We start from the raw sequence: 15289 nt of genomic DNA, 5'->3' as shown, positions 1-15289 counted from the left end.
TATTTTGTGTAAAATGATACATGCTTCATTGTATTCGAATTTCGATGACCCCATAACTTAATGTTTTTTGCTGATATAAAACTGGGGCAACCAAAACTGAAACTCAATAATTCATAGATCTGATATTATTGTTTTTAAGTATTAGTAGGAAATGGAAGAGTTCACTCCCCAGAGTTTTAGTGGTAGTTTTGCACTCCAATTATTTTATTTATTTTTTTAAGCTTTCGTCTGACTTTGTGCGGGTTCCATTATTTTGTTTACGTTCGTGTCCGGGTCATGCAAATTTTTGCAGGCCTGCATAAATTAGCCTTAATAGGGAAATTCATTGTGTTCGCCTGCTGAGATGTTGCTAAATTGCTTGAAATGTCGCAGGGCTGGAAATGAAATCGCTAAGAGAATGCTGCCCCTCCGTTGGATTCTATTTATAAAGTAACTGGCAAAAGAGTCGGTCTAATTTAAAATGAATTCTTTTGTCCCGATCTTCGATGTTCCGATTCCCCTATGATCACATTGTCTCCAGTAGGAATTTCCAGAGTGAACATGCTTATCGCACCATTTTCACAAGCAAAAAAGCATGAAAAACGATGGGAAAACGTGTTTTGCATATTCAATGGGGAAAAACGAGCTTGGTTTTGTGCTTTTGGCTCACGCTCTTCAGCTGGAATTTCTTGTACTAATTAAGATTTATTTTGCCAACATGCAATTTCGTGCAATTAATGCCTCTGGAGATTAATCAAAAGAAAAACATATAAGTGATACCCCGATTCTAAGCTAAGACCACTTGTCGTTACTCTATTTTAAATGGTTTATCAACCAAAACCAAAACGTGCCTTGGGTTCTTTCACCTCGCCACTATCGCCGCTGATAAGCAGGAGTTCTATTAACACACCCATTCCAGCTAATTGGATGGCCCATAATCGAATAACTATTCAGTATTCACTGGACAGGCAGCTCGATGGGGCAAACGTGATGGTTTTAAAGCCCACACTGCACTGCATTTAACCCACGTCTGCCGGTTGGCCAAAAGAAATAAAGTCCACTGAAGAAATGATTATTGGCATAATTGCGCAAGATCGATTGATTCGTCGGCACTTTCGCACCTCTTTGTATCGTTCAGATTAGCTGCCCACGCACCTGATTTTTATACAAAAGTGTTGAAAGAGATCCGGTTAAGGTTTACCCACGAATTAACCCATTGAAAGATGTGATGTGGTATTTGTAGTGGTAATGGTGGTGCATCATGGGCGGTAGCTCCAATAAAGTTCAGAACTCTCGTCTGACATTGACATTCGTGGCATTGTAAACTCTTTTTTCGGCCTGCACAATTCCATTGTTTGTACTTGTGCCCGGTTTTTTCTAGACTTGTACTAGCCATTTATGGCTTCTGGCGCTGGTTTGTTTAGCGTTTTGTTTTGCCTTTTTTTTCCTGCCTTTTTGCCTTTTTGTTTTTGCGGTTAGCATTGAAACCGAAGCGGTGACAACCGGGCTAAAAAGATTTTTCAGCACGAGCTGGAGATACATACGTATTCGAATTCCCTAGTGGAAGTGGTCGTGAGGTCAGTGGTGGATAGTAACTATCCGTACAAGAAAATAAACAGAACAAAAGCAGCAAATTATGCTAATTATTCAAGGAAACCTGTATTGCCCAAGAGAAACTATAGAAACTAAAGAGTTAAAGTAAGAGTCGAATACTTAAGAGAGTTGCTAATTGGATTTCGATTTAAGAGAGATCCTTAGCAACATTTGACTGCTTGCCTATAATGGCTAAGCAACATTTCGACGCATTAGATATAAAATAGAAATATAACCATATATCAAGATCTTTTTGAATACTTCTTTAATTTTTGTGCGCATACTGCAGATTATTTTTAATCTCCAAGAAACTAAAACTGCGCAACATGTTGCGCTCTCTCGTCCGGCAACACATGAACTGCTTTCTTGCACTGCTTGCTGCACGCACCTTCCTTTTTTACACCACTCCAAAAACAGGTGTTTCTGTTTTGGCATTCTTTCCCTGTTTTGCACCTTGTGTTGCAGCAAACAAAAAAAAAACGCATGAACACTGCAACCTGGAAATGCAAACTGGTTTTCTTTTGATTTCATTAATTTGGTCAAATTATGACATGCTGGGCGGCCAGCGACTCGGGATCGCTATTTCCCCCAGCCGAATTCAGACTCGGATTCAGTTGCAGATGCAGATTCTGGCGTTTTCTGCGCTCCCTGCCACTTGAGCGTTCAAGTGCATTGATAGCCGGAAAGCGGGATTTTTATCATAATAGTTGAATTAAGTAGGCTCAATGAATAGTATCAAACTAAAAGAAACGCTTTAGAAATATTTCATACAAACATTCAGAGATCTTTCTAATTTCACCATAAAAAAATATATTTTGGATCTGCGTTTTTATACTATTTTATCATACTTCGAATGTGACAGACTGCTCGGAGTGGAATGGAAATATGGGTTTACGTAGATTTATTCGAAAGCATTTTGGCAGTAAAAATTCATTGAGTAGTGCAGATAAAAATATACAAAACGATGAGAACGGCGAGTTGAAAAGTGAGTTTATTCCGCTGCCTGAAAGTATGCCGCGTTATTTACATGCGTCGCAATCTGATTACCTATTTACCAACGATTTTTCACCCATTCATTCCAGATAAACGTCTAAATGGCACTTTGGCCAGCCCGGCAGCAATTGCAACACCCATCAAAGGAGTGGCAGCCACCAAATCGGGAACCACAAACAAGCTGCAACAATCGGCAAAACCTAAATCATCCACCACGATTATCAAAAGCGCGTCAATTGTCGGCGTTTCCGAGGGTAAGTGTCAACAGCAAATAAAAGATTTCGAATAAGTTAATTAGCCGCGCGAAGGGAAATCGAAATTGGAGCAACTCAAATTGTAACCCCATTATTTATTTCCTATTTCCCTTTTGGCCACACGAAAGACTCGAAGTGAAAGCATACGAAATTCAAGTTTACTTCAAATCAAATTAATTTTTATCTGAACGTGCCGCCAAAGTTTTTTGTCTGGCCAAAAAATTTGTTACATTGGCACACAATGAATGGTCGATGAACAAAGTTGGCTGGTCCATTGCAAAATGCTCTCCTGGGGACAGTTTTTGTGCTCAAAAGTTGGGTAACTTTTGTAATTAATATTAAGGCGGCTAATTAGCCATTCGGGGATTACGAACTGAGCTTCTGCGCCACATTAGTTATACTATTCATATATGTAGTTCTATCTTGCCTTATTTTCTGGTGTCAAATGCGTGGCACGCCTCTCTAAATGATTTCAATGGCAAAGTTAGCACTTGGCTGTGGGTTCGTCGTTCGCTTATAAGCAAATGAAATATTTATATACTTGGGAATGCTTTGCACTGAGGTTGGGCAGAATGCCACAAATAGGCGGTGATTATCTTTATGGGATTCGTCTATACGACTTGTTTAACTAATTTCGCTCTTCTTCGATTCTGGTAGACTAGTAAGTGGCAAGGAGAAAATAGCTCAAAACATATTTGCAGGTAGTTAGCTTTGTTTACAAATTACACTAATAATTCAATGATAAGAATTCCCACCAAAAAAATTTTATTTTAAAAGATACCACTGGTTTATGAGTTTGCCCATTCCATTCAATTCAAGTGACAGAACTTCTTGGCTTTACCTATCAGTTTTGGTCTTTATCTGCAGCCCGTTCAGCAGTTGAGTAAGCCAGTGAATTTAATGGCCAAGTTTTCCCACATGTATATGTATATGTGTGTGTGTTGTGTGCTTACATAATCGTGTGCATGACCCCCACTTGGCAGGTGGTTCTACCTTATGGCCCAGGCCCACACACACACTGAGAGAATTTCCCCTTTTCGCTCTGCGCACAAATGTCACAACTTGTTTATGCCGCTTTGCGTTCACTTTGATTTGCTTTGATGTTCAGCGAGTTGTGGCCGCCTCGCGTTTTGTTCTTGTTTTTCATACTGGGCGTTGGTGCACACTCCAGTGACCCCCCCATACACTTCACCCCCTTCAACTCGTGAGCCACTGCATCGTTTTGGCTTATTTGAAGTTAAATTGTTTGTTAAATGGCATAATGCGACCGCTCTGCCCTGCCTTGTAATTCCCCCCGTTCTGTGGGAATATTAGCCCAATGCCGAGCTCAAAGCAATCAGTTTTCACCCACATCTGTTTTGGCGCTGAGTTTGACTAGTTTGTCGAATTTTATTTATTGCTTTCACACCATCCACTTTGGGGGAGCGATCAATTAAGTTGTCATTTAATTTTGATTGTGCGTGATTGTGGCCCGCATGTGAAGTAGACATTGGGAAAGCTGCCGACGAATTGGCGATGATATCTGAATGCTCTTCTGCCCGGTTTGTTGTAAAAATAGTAATGAAATCGAACGACATCATGGAGATATGAAGAGCATTTTAAAGTCGGGGTTCTTAATATATAGTTTGTAACCTTTACGCACCTAAGCCTAACTTTCCTACACCAAATTTCATCTCAAAAGCAGCAACAATTATTTTTGATAGGGTATAGAATAAACAAAAGCATTTAAAACGGCACGCCAACTCTTTTTGGTTGGTTTGCGTTTGGCTTTCGGGTGTGTGTCTCTGGCTTTGTGTGGCCAAACGCTTGTTTTCACTCTAATTTATGGCCTACACACATCAAGTTCATTGATTTCAGCGGTGTCGCCGCTATCGTGGGCTTTTCTTTATGGCCACTTTTCACGCTCTTTTCCGATTGATTGTCAAGCGTTTTTAGCCAGCTGCAATGGCACGCTTTGTGAAAGACAACAAAATCATTGTAATCTATTAACTGTTTTGCATTTTGCAATGGCAAATTGCTGATGTACACTGGCTGCAAAAAGTTAATGGCCGCCGTCGCCGCTCTTCACAAGAAATCAAACACCAACCAACACGCACCTTTCCAGTATTTTTGCGTCGCTCTTTTTTCGTGCCTTTTGTTTGGAAATACTTTTACTTTTCTTCGCCGGGTTTCTGCCATGCGTAACCAATGCGCAAAATATACCCAGCTACCCAGCCAGGTACATATGAAAACCTATTACTACTGTTAGTATTGAGTACGCTAGTGTTTCCACAGCAATTTGCAATTCATTTCGGGCCCACACATGGATAGCTTTCAAAAGCCGAAAGATTTGCGAGCAAAGAGCTGGGCTCATTTAGCAGATTGCTTCACTGGTGGTCTCTTTAGTCGGCGGAAAATAAAGTAATTGAAATGTTGTCGCCCCAATAAGTACAAAAAATACATGCCAACAGTAAATTGTGCTTTCCAACATAATTACCTATAAAAATAAACAAAAATTAACCCACAAAAACATATTGAACTGTCCGCCGGAGTTTCACAAACTCAATTCGCATGACAAATTTATGCAAGTAGAGAAGATGGGGATTTCATGGGTTTTATAATTTGCACACAAAAGTTGACTAAAACCGAAGCCAAATATTGCATAAATTGTTGGGAGCTCTTAGGGCTTGAGTAATTTTGCCTTTGAATAATATATATACGAGTATTTTGGCGTGAGAACTGCGCTTTGCGGTAGTTATGCATAAATTTTGATCGGTTTATTTATGGGCATATACATTTTAAACAGTTCGCCAAAACTCGCAAGCAATGCAATGAGAGTTGGCTTTCTTCGATTCAACAATTGTTGCGCGGGGCTTATGTAAGTCCCCGAATTCCTATTAATCTAAGACTTTCGGTTTTTGGATTACATTCAATATCCGGCACACGGCATGATTATTTCCTTGTTAAATCAATTTTCTGTGGCGTCTATTTGGGTTGGAATGTTCGCTGAATCCGGGTCATGTTGGTTAATTCTATTCAATAGAAATGCTTTCCTCTCGCTCCGTAATTATCCCAGCTTAATCTCTGCAAACCTGATCAAGTTTATAGCCCTCGAGCTTCTAACTGGAGCGTGGCTCTTAATGAGCCGCTGTTCTTACTATCCGTAATCATTATAAAGTTTTCTCCACTTCTGTATGTGTTTTATATTTTGCATACACACTCGGTCGAAAAACCACTTTGGCTGTTTGGCCAACTGTGACGCGAAAGTCATGGCGACAATTTTAAAAAAACACACAAAAAATATATATGTATGTATAATTACATTCGCCGCAAAAAGGTTTAAGGTTGATATGCTACTACAATTCATTGATAATAGTGAAAGGGGCGCGGTAACTTTCGATTGGATATGTCAAGGCAATCGATGTGGTTTTTGAAATTTGAAATCACATCAATGTCATTTGCAAATGGCAGTTGGGTCGTGCAGGACGTGCGGGACGCTTGAAATTCGAAATATTGAAATAAATTTTCAACAAAATTTGTTTTTGTCATCATATCTGATATTCTAGTTTCAAAGCGTTTTTGAAATTCAAATTGGATCTTTCGTCAAATGTGCAGATTTACGTTTTTATTTTGCGGACTTTGTGAATTTATGTGAGCCAACATAACTTTGGTGGCCAGCTTTTGCCATATAGTCGCTTGAAAGTCGAGTTGAAATTGAAATTGAAGTTGGATTGGAGAGTTGGTTGAACACGAGATTGAAAGACCAAGACCAAGTTAAAGCCGGCGATCGAAAGCAGCGACGTTGGCGTCGGCAGAGAGATCAAGAGAGAGCGATCGTTGTGTGGATACACTTCAGTTGCGCGACGAACTCCAAGACCAGCGGACGTCTTAAATTCGCGCAGTGTATGACCAGTGGCTAACAGCTAGTAACGAAAGCAGAACGTAGCACACAACTGTGTATAACAGTGCAAGTGTCGCGCAGTTTGACAGCCACTGAGAGCCCCAAGGCGCATGCTCCAGAAAATGGGTCTCAACGAGTTTGTGTCACTTTTGTACGGCTCCTCACAAAGTCTGAATGCCAACAAGGACGCGTCCACGTCCACGTACCCATTGCCAACGGTCGCGGATTGGAAAGAGTTCCAGCAAATGTTGAAAAATCACAAAAATGTTCAGGCCAAGAAGTACGGCTTCAAGGATTACCACCACTCGCCGCCGGACGTTAAGTATGGAAAGATATATTCGGGAATCGGATGCGCAGATGGAGGCGCAGGCAACGGCGGCGGCGGAGGAGGCGGAGGAGGAGGAGGAGGAGTGACCAAGGGGCATGCCTCCGATGGCGGTGGCCAAAACAAACTTTTGAACAACAATAGCAGCACGCATAACAACAACAACATGGCCAAGACATCGCGCATACCCACGACCACCTCAAAGTCCATGACTTCCTCGGCATCCTCGTCCGGCAGCAGTGAACTGGACATCTTCCGCTCGTACAGCAAAAAGTCCATCAAGTCCTCGCTGACATCCTCGACGCCATCCAGCTCCTTCCTGTGGAACTCCTTTCGCATGCCACGCAAACAGAAATCCTCGCTGGCCGAGAAGAAACGAAGTGGCGGTGAGTAGGTGGAAAAAATCAATTCTGCAGTGCACAACGAAAAATAGATACCAGATATCACTATCTGTACCCAATTGTTAATTGCCTGCAGCAGATTCAGAATCAGATTCAAACTCAGAGTGACCCATTTAGTTCTCCTTCTTTCTTCTTTACTAAGAAAACAATGGGGAATTGTTGTGTTTTTTGGCCGTCGGCTATTTGGCTAACAAGAGAGTGAAAGATGAGACGCGAGATCTTTGAGCTGGGCTACACAAAACCCAGCGAATCGCATTGTATAATTCGAAAATTGCTTGGGCATGACCCACAGCCCAAAGCAAGAAGAGCAAGTCTAACGGCATCAGAAACTATCTTAGTTATAGGGTATGTACAGTCTTATGTTCTTGGCCAATGCCAAACGAGGCGTTACAATCATTTCCACTCCAGTCATTTGGTGTTTTTGCTCCTAATTTACTTTTTTTCTAATACTCTTCTTCAACACTTCGTTTTTTGGTTATTATGTACAGCTTGGCAAATGCGATTTTTGGTCTTTTTGCCGTTTCATTATTTTGGCTCAATTATGAAACTTTGCCTTTGGCTGAAGCGCTAAAAATAAACTCTACATGAGTAGAAATAACATCTTAATTGCTGGAGTTTTTCCTTTTTCATGTGCCAAGTCATTTATTTGGTTTGAATGTTGAGACTAGGTGAGATCACCAAGGCAAATAGGTGATTTGACAAAAGTTTTAATGGTTTCTTGTTGAACGGTCGTTAGGTATTGATATCCTTATTTCTATTATACTTTGTATAGTGGAAGTGCATTACATATCTCTTTTAAGTTTCGTAGTCTACATCTGCAGTTCAATACTTTCGCTGTCATTTCTTGGCTCTATAGGCTACCCCAAATTCTGCAAATGTGATGCCATTTGTGATACCCTAACTGATTGGCAAAGGCCATTTAGTATTTATGTTTGCTAACACTTTTACACGAAAACATTGAGGATTATTCTGCGCATGTCTCGCCATCCGAAGGCGCAACAAGAAATGTAAAAACCGCAAGCTGGCCGGTTGACTCCTCTTCTTGGCCATGGACCAGTATCGATTTTTTAGAAGGCGCCTACTTAGATGTCTCTGATTATACATCCAGTTTTTTGCTGGTATCTCAAGACACCCCTACTAACTACCCCCTTGATGATGATGATGATGACTCATCGGCGACGAGCTACCCCAACAAAAAAAAAGTATTCAAAACTTTCTCTCTCTGTCGCTTGGCTCAGCATAAAAATTGCATAATGTACTTTTTCACTTGTGTGTTTGTTGTGTGACACACTGACACTCATTGTGTATGAGATATATGACAGCCGCAGCGCCAGGACATGCGCAGTGCGTCGCAGAGAGGCTCCACTGTTATACGCACTCTGTTTACAGTGCCTGCCAAACTGCGAAGCATTTATGATGCATTTTCCCTGGGCTTTTAAATGTCTTCATTGCCCCAAGTGAATTAATAAATCGAAAAGAGATTGCGGACGGAGTGAATTATGCCGCAAGGCAAGGCAATTAAATCATAGCTGCTGCGCTCATTAACGGTGCGGTTGCGCTTTTTGGCGCTACCAAACTGTGACCACATGCCTTCTTTAATGGAGTCAAGTGCAGGCAGAAAATGAACCAAAGAAGTCTGCATCCAAGTGGCGGCTTCTGGCCAACGGAGCGCAACAAATTGTTGCCACTGGCGGTGGAAGAGGGGAGAGTGGGGAGTGGGGAGTCCAGGGAGAAAGAGACCGCCACTTGATTGATCCATAGCTTTCGGTCTCGATTTTTGGCCAACGGCCAAGTTGTCAAGCGGCGAGCACGGGGCGTATGCGCAATGCCATTTAATTGCCACAGATAAGCATTGAACTTGCCTTTCTTCTGGCCAAGATTGCCCTGATAGCCGCTATAATTAAGGCCATGCGCCTGTTGCGGCTTTTTTTTAAAGACATTTGGGTTCCCACACTAATCGATATGAAATGGGTTTTAGGGACAATTAAAAGGGGATTACTAGATTGCAATAAGCTTGAAAGTGGGTAAAGTGCATTCAAGTTCTGAATTGTCTGCCACACACACATTCAGTTAGTCATTTAGTTCATTAAGGATATGTTTCCATTACTTTGAAAGCTATTAACACATTTATTAATTAGTTGTATTAATTAAATACTTAATGGCTTTATAATTGTGATTTTCTAACACACACACTTTATGGTTTTTCTAGTTTCGCAAAAATTTCCAACGATTCGCCACGCTGCCCAACTTCCATTTGCGCGTTATGATTTGAAATTTGTGCGTGGATAATTTAATAACTTCGTGTTCCCCATCCAAAGTCTTTCCCCATTACTCCGGTCTGTCATTCCCCCCATTTCCATTTGATTCTCTGGCCAATTTGTCGCGTCGTAGTGCTTTGCGAATGGCTCGGCAGTCGGCGGGCCAAATAAATGCGAACAGACCCTAGATAATAAACTGTGCCAGCGACTTTTCTATTGAATTACGCGCAGAGCGACGTGCAAAGTGCCGGGCTTTTCGCTCTGTGTACGTTGTGTCTGCCGATGGCAGTGCAATTAACACTTGTTGACAAGTTCACTGGGCCATGCCTTTACTTAACATATTTAACTTATTGCGTGAACCGCCGCCCACGCTTCTTTTGTGAAACAACAACAGCAGCTGCCATGATTTTGCGGCATTAAATTTTGATTTATATTGGGTCATTAATTAGCCAGCAGTCGTCCAGTCGCCCAGTCTTTTGGCTTCTGTAAGCGAAACGAACAAAAATTAATTAAGCATTGCTCATACGCCGCGTGGCCCGGTCGTTTTGTGCGCCTGCTATGGCAATTACGTGACCCCCAGTGATGCACTGCGCCATCCTCAACTGCTTTTGTCACCAGAGCTCTCCATTCACTGAGTATGATAATAATTCACTATGTTGGGCCTCAGTCTCCTCAGTTTGGCTGACGTCACAGTTTGGTTTTGTGTCTCTTTTAATTATGGATGATTTTTGTTCATTAATGCAAGGCGTACATGTACACTAGAAAAATAATCAAGGGAAAGTTAAATATTTTATTTAATTTCAACAAAATATATATTTCTGATAATATTATTTTTCTTACTACAATTTTCCTTCGCGTGAGTGAAACTCTTTCCTAAGTTCAATTTGGCGTCCGAGTTTTTTTCGCTGTGTACTTGTGCGCCATTTGTGGGATCCCATAATCCACCACATGGTGAAATCAGCCCCAAATTAGCAACAACTGCGTGCCGAGCGATCAGCAACGGCGAACAACGAAGATCGACGATGAACAACGAAGAAACAGCGACAACGAGAAAAGCGCGCCTCTTTCGTTTGAATTAAATTCACTAACAGTTTATGCCTAGAAGTTTGCGCTATCGTATCGCTCGTTGTCGTTGTTCGATTAATCACAATTTTCACCGGCGGTTAATATTTTTTATATGTCGTGCGTACGCCGAGCATGGGAAATCGGAAGTGGAAAATGTGAATGCGGTGAAAACAGTGCCTGGAAATCCCAGTCAAAGGGTTCGGCCTCATTAACGAGGTCCCCAAGTGTCGCCAATTAAAATCGATCCATTTGCAATGGCAGCTCCGCGTTCATTAATTGAAATCCCAGTGCGGAATTAAGCAAATAGAGCGGAAGCACCATGATGGCCCTCTGCAATGTGGGTGGAGATGGATCCACTGGATGTGGAGCATCCGATGGATGTGGTGGAGCATCCGATGGAGCTGTCAACGCAGATTTTTTTGTGCACTGCGATTATGAGGACGAGGGAATTGGCGGTAAGCCGGTCCAGGGATTTCAAATTGATAAGGGAATGCTTTAATTTAGCTTAAATTGGGGAAAGTATCATGCGGCTAAAACTAAATTGCCTTTCAAAATATGTGAAAATTAAATCGTCTATTAAAATGGTTTTCAAAATCTACTCCTGGGAAATAAAATCAAAATAACAGCCAGCAATTTAAATAACCAATGCGTTCTGCGTTCAATTAAATCAAAATTAAATGCCCACAATATGATTTAAGCAGAACTAGATTATTAAGTTTTCCTTATGGAAAACAGAAGGACAGTTACAAAATTGTCGCTATAAAAGTTGATGAAAATGTCTACGTTAGATTTGTTGATATTTTCCGAATTGCGTCGCAATTTCCGTTTTTCTCATTCATCCATTTTTCAATGCACTTTATGTTTGTATATCAGCAAAATAAATGTTGTGCAAAATAAATAAAAAAAGGCCGTCGAATATTAAAAGCAACACAACTGAAACCAAAAAGCATATGTACAAATTTTGATGTCTGGCCTAGAACTTTGGCCACGGCACAAACATGAGTTTGGCATAAACAATTAATTCTACCCTGTAGCAAAAACAGAAAATGAAAATTTTGCCAGCAGTGAGTGGGAATTATGTATACGAATTTATATTCGAATTTTTTATTAACAAAGTACTGTGTCACAGCATTTTATTAATGCCTAGGGTATTCCACTATTCAAACCATTTCAATGCCAATTTCTTTGACTTACTCATTTGCTTTCCAGTCATGAAGCTTTTTCCTGCCGTCTCTTCTATCGTGGGACTTTAGTTTATATTTTCATTCGTATGGCAACCGCAAACTAATCTGAAATCATCATATATAAACCGATGATATATGCGTAGTAAAAGTTTGATATTAAACGCACACTCGGTCATGTAATGATTAATTAAACATTGGGTATATATTGCACTGATTTAGTCTACTTTGCGCTCTTTGTTGTGTTTTTTTGGCTTGCGAAGGCAGAATGGCCAATGTTTTCGTGCACAACTTATCTAAAAATAATCATTAGAACTTGAGCCAAAAACGAAAAGTGTTTTAAAGGCTTATTTAGCCGCCGAGAAGAGATAGGAAAATGAAAATGCGCCAAGCGACGACTGGGCGACCTTGAAATGTGCGTTTGCCGAGTGAAACTCATGAACTACAAACGAGAATTAAATACAATATTCAGCCATAATGGATGAAATAAGAAATCCATGCCCTGATGTGCCATAAATCCCTTGATATGCGTCTTTCATCACCGCCGACATTGTGGGCAGTTTGAAGCGATGATCTGCCTTCAGACTCTGCCTGATTGACATTCTGCAGAAATCGATCGTCTCTCTATATATGCATATACATATAGATATATGTATGAAAAGATCTTCCACTGGCCCTATTAGCCCCTTAATTCCCATCCACTGTTTATGGGGAGTTGTTTACAGCGACCCAGCTGCTGTTCCTGATTTCCAAGCAAACAAATTGGTTGGCACAAAGCATAATTTAGTGCAAATACTGTTTACATTTTGTCTCATTAAGGGTCGGTGAAAGGCGATTTGAATGGCGTGCTCATCTGTTGTTTTCAATTTCATTTGGGGGCAGTGTAAAGTTGGGTTCTTTGAATGTTGATGGCTCTTCCGGCTTGTAAAATGTGCATTAATTATAAATCTATAGCAGCAGCCAGAACTTGTCAGTTGTATATTTCAATTAATACAATACAAATTTTAGAAGAAATCTCGGTATACAAAAGCATCAATTGTGTGATTCGATATACATAACATATTTAGCTCAACTATGCCGAGTAATTTGCACAAAATCGCTGCCAGGCACTTGACTCTCGCCCACTGAAAGTGCTTCTGTCTCGTTGCTAAAACAATTTGTTGTTAAATTGCTATTAAAGCGTTGTCTATTTCGCTACGCACCCCTGCAAACCCTTTCCCCCCGTCGTCCAAAAAACACTGTGAAATAAAACAGATACAAAGTTACATTTACAGGCAGTCGAGTGAAGTGAAGTAAAGTGATTTTGGCTGCTTTTTTTTTAGCTTCTCCTAAACGCAGCTAATTGAAATGCCAGTTTACCCGTTGCCAGTTGCCAGTTTCGACTGGCTGTTGTTCGTTTTAATTACGCGCATTTTCATTGGACATGTTTTTGTGGGTCGCCATGGGTTAAGACAGGTTGTTGTTGCTGTCATTGTTGCTGTTGCTCTGCTGTCCGAGCTGAGTTTTCCAAAATCAAAAAAATATCCGCTAAAAAGGCGACAGCAACAGCAGCAGCAACAGCAGCAGCTGCCTAATGCCAAATAAGATATTTCGGAATTTCAATTATTTTCCATCGCCCAGTGCTGCAGGTACGTCCGTCCCACAGTCCCGCAGTCCCACTGTACATACAGCGTTCAGTGTCACACACAGTGTGCCCACTGTGCACAGCATCGCATCGCATCGCATTCACATTCGCATTTACCTCGACACATGGCGCGTTTTGGCGAACCGAAACCCAAACTGAAACCCAAACTGAAACTCAAATCCCAGCCCAAACCGTCATTATGAGCTCGGCTGACCGAATGCGAACCCTCCTGGAGACACCAACTCCGAATCTCTGTTGATTGATCTTGGGTGGGGGAGAGTTTTCCACACCTGGTGGATGGGGATGTAGATGTCAGTGGTGATGGTGGAAAGCCACCAACACTTTCTATTGGCTTTCGCAGGCAGTATGTAATTTGCCTATCTCCACAAGAGACACACAGTATTCCATAAAGTCTTACAAACATGATGAAAGACTAGGCAACAGAGGGATGGTAGCATATATTAGGTAAATTAAATCATTTAAAACTAATGTTGATAGTCTTTGTGCAACTACACTCTTTACCCGACTACAAGTAACCAAAACCTCATACGAACCTGTTTCAAAAACAATCACACTCATTCACACCAAATTGTCGACGGCATTTGGGAAAATCCACGCGCCGACCAAAGAAAAAAACCGAGCAGGACGAGGAATTTCTGAATGAAATCACCCGCTGCTGAGTTTTTCCGAGACCCATAAAAATCCAAGTGCGAAATGGGCTGGGAAATGGGATTGCGAACGGGAAAGCATAGATTCCGGCCATATAACTACTGAGGTGGTCGGTTTCTCAGCCATAAAATGCAGACCCATCGCCATCAGGGGTCTGGTTCACTCGGCAGATATGCCATCCAACTTGTTGCGATTCTTCAGGGACAAAACAGGGCCGTGAGAATATTTCGTTTGCAATCAGGGGAAAATCCGCAACAGGACTGCGAGAGAGGCCAATTTTCTTGGCCTTGCAATTAATTGGTCGTAGCTAATGTCACTTAATCGCCTAATTGCCATGAGAAATGTCCCCTGACTTGCGATCTTCTTCAAAAGTCGTGTGCCAGACTTGTTGCAGTCGTGTGTCATTGAGATATTTCAAAGTCGCGGAGGATGAGGTCCCATCAGGTGACGCTGAAGGTCTCCCATTAATAATTATTAAATATGTTCTTTGAGCCATTCAGGGAAAATCAGTCAATGGGAAAATCCAATTTCATTGCTGCCTCACTAATGTCTACATAATGTCCAACTTGTCATTGCGCAAATCAAAATGTCATTTGAAATGTTGAAAGCCAGCAGCGCTCAAATAATTTATGCTTCGATTTGCCAAACATAACACATACATTTCAGGCGAATTAAGTTTCGTTAGCTTTACAGTTTCAGTGGCTTGTTCATTTGGTAAACATTGCACAATCAATTAAAGGGGCTAAAATCGAACGCCATCATTTTAGCCACTTTGCTGGTTGTCTGCGACTAAGTTGTTCATTAGTTTACACCATTAATTTATTTCCTGAAAAAGCAGGTTTGGTTTTATGTGCAGAACTGGTATTTCTTTCGGGTAAAACATAGAATATAAATCAAATCTCAGCTCTGATACCATTTCACGACCAGTTAATTTACTTTCCATAGTTAAACATACATCCCGGGGTAATGATCTTGACGACAACTCCGGAAGGCTTACAAATTTGCTTTCGCTGCGAGCAATTGCGATGCCAGCATAGCAAACATGTGCAAACATTGACAACTTTGTA

The 15289-nt window shown here is 41.2% G+C and overlaps 1 protein-coding gene across 8 annotated transcripts in view; it reads left to right on the top strand.

Annotated features, from left to right (window-relative positions):
• LOC120458792 (mucin-17) overlaps positions 1 to 15289 on the top strand; it is a 73146-nt gene that overhangs the window by 50112 nt on the left and 7745 nt on the right. For 5 of the 8 annotated variants that reach the window (XM_039646579.2, XM_039646578.2, XM_039646576.2 and 2 more), the window contains one exon: positions 2655 to 2819. In XM_039646579.2, the coding sequence (XP_039502513.1) occupies positions 2655 to 2819 (165 nt within the window). Of the gene's footprint in view, positions 1 to 2357; positions 2558 to 2654; positions 2820 to 6286; positions 7411 to 11052; positions 11204 to 15289 lie in introns of those variants that run through there. The other 3 variants (XM_039646583.2, XM_039646580.2, XM_039646584.2) reach the window with 3 other exon arrangements.

The sequence above is a fragment of the Drosophila santomea genome, chromosome 2L, assembly GCF_016746245.2.
Source record: "Drosophila santomea strain STO CAGO 1482 chromosome 2L, Prin_Dsan_1.1, whole genome shotgun sequence".
NCBI lineage: Eukaryota > Metazoa > Arthropoda > Insecta > Diptera > Drosophilidae > Drosophila > Drosophila santomea.
This window is presented reverse-complemented; position numbering and strand designations above follow the sequence as displayed.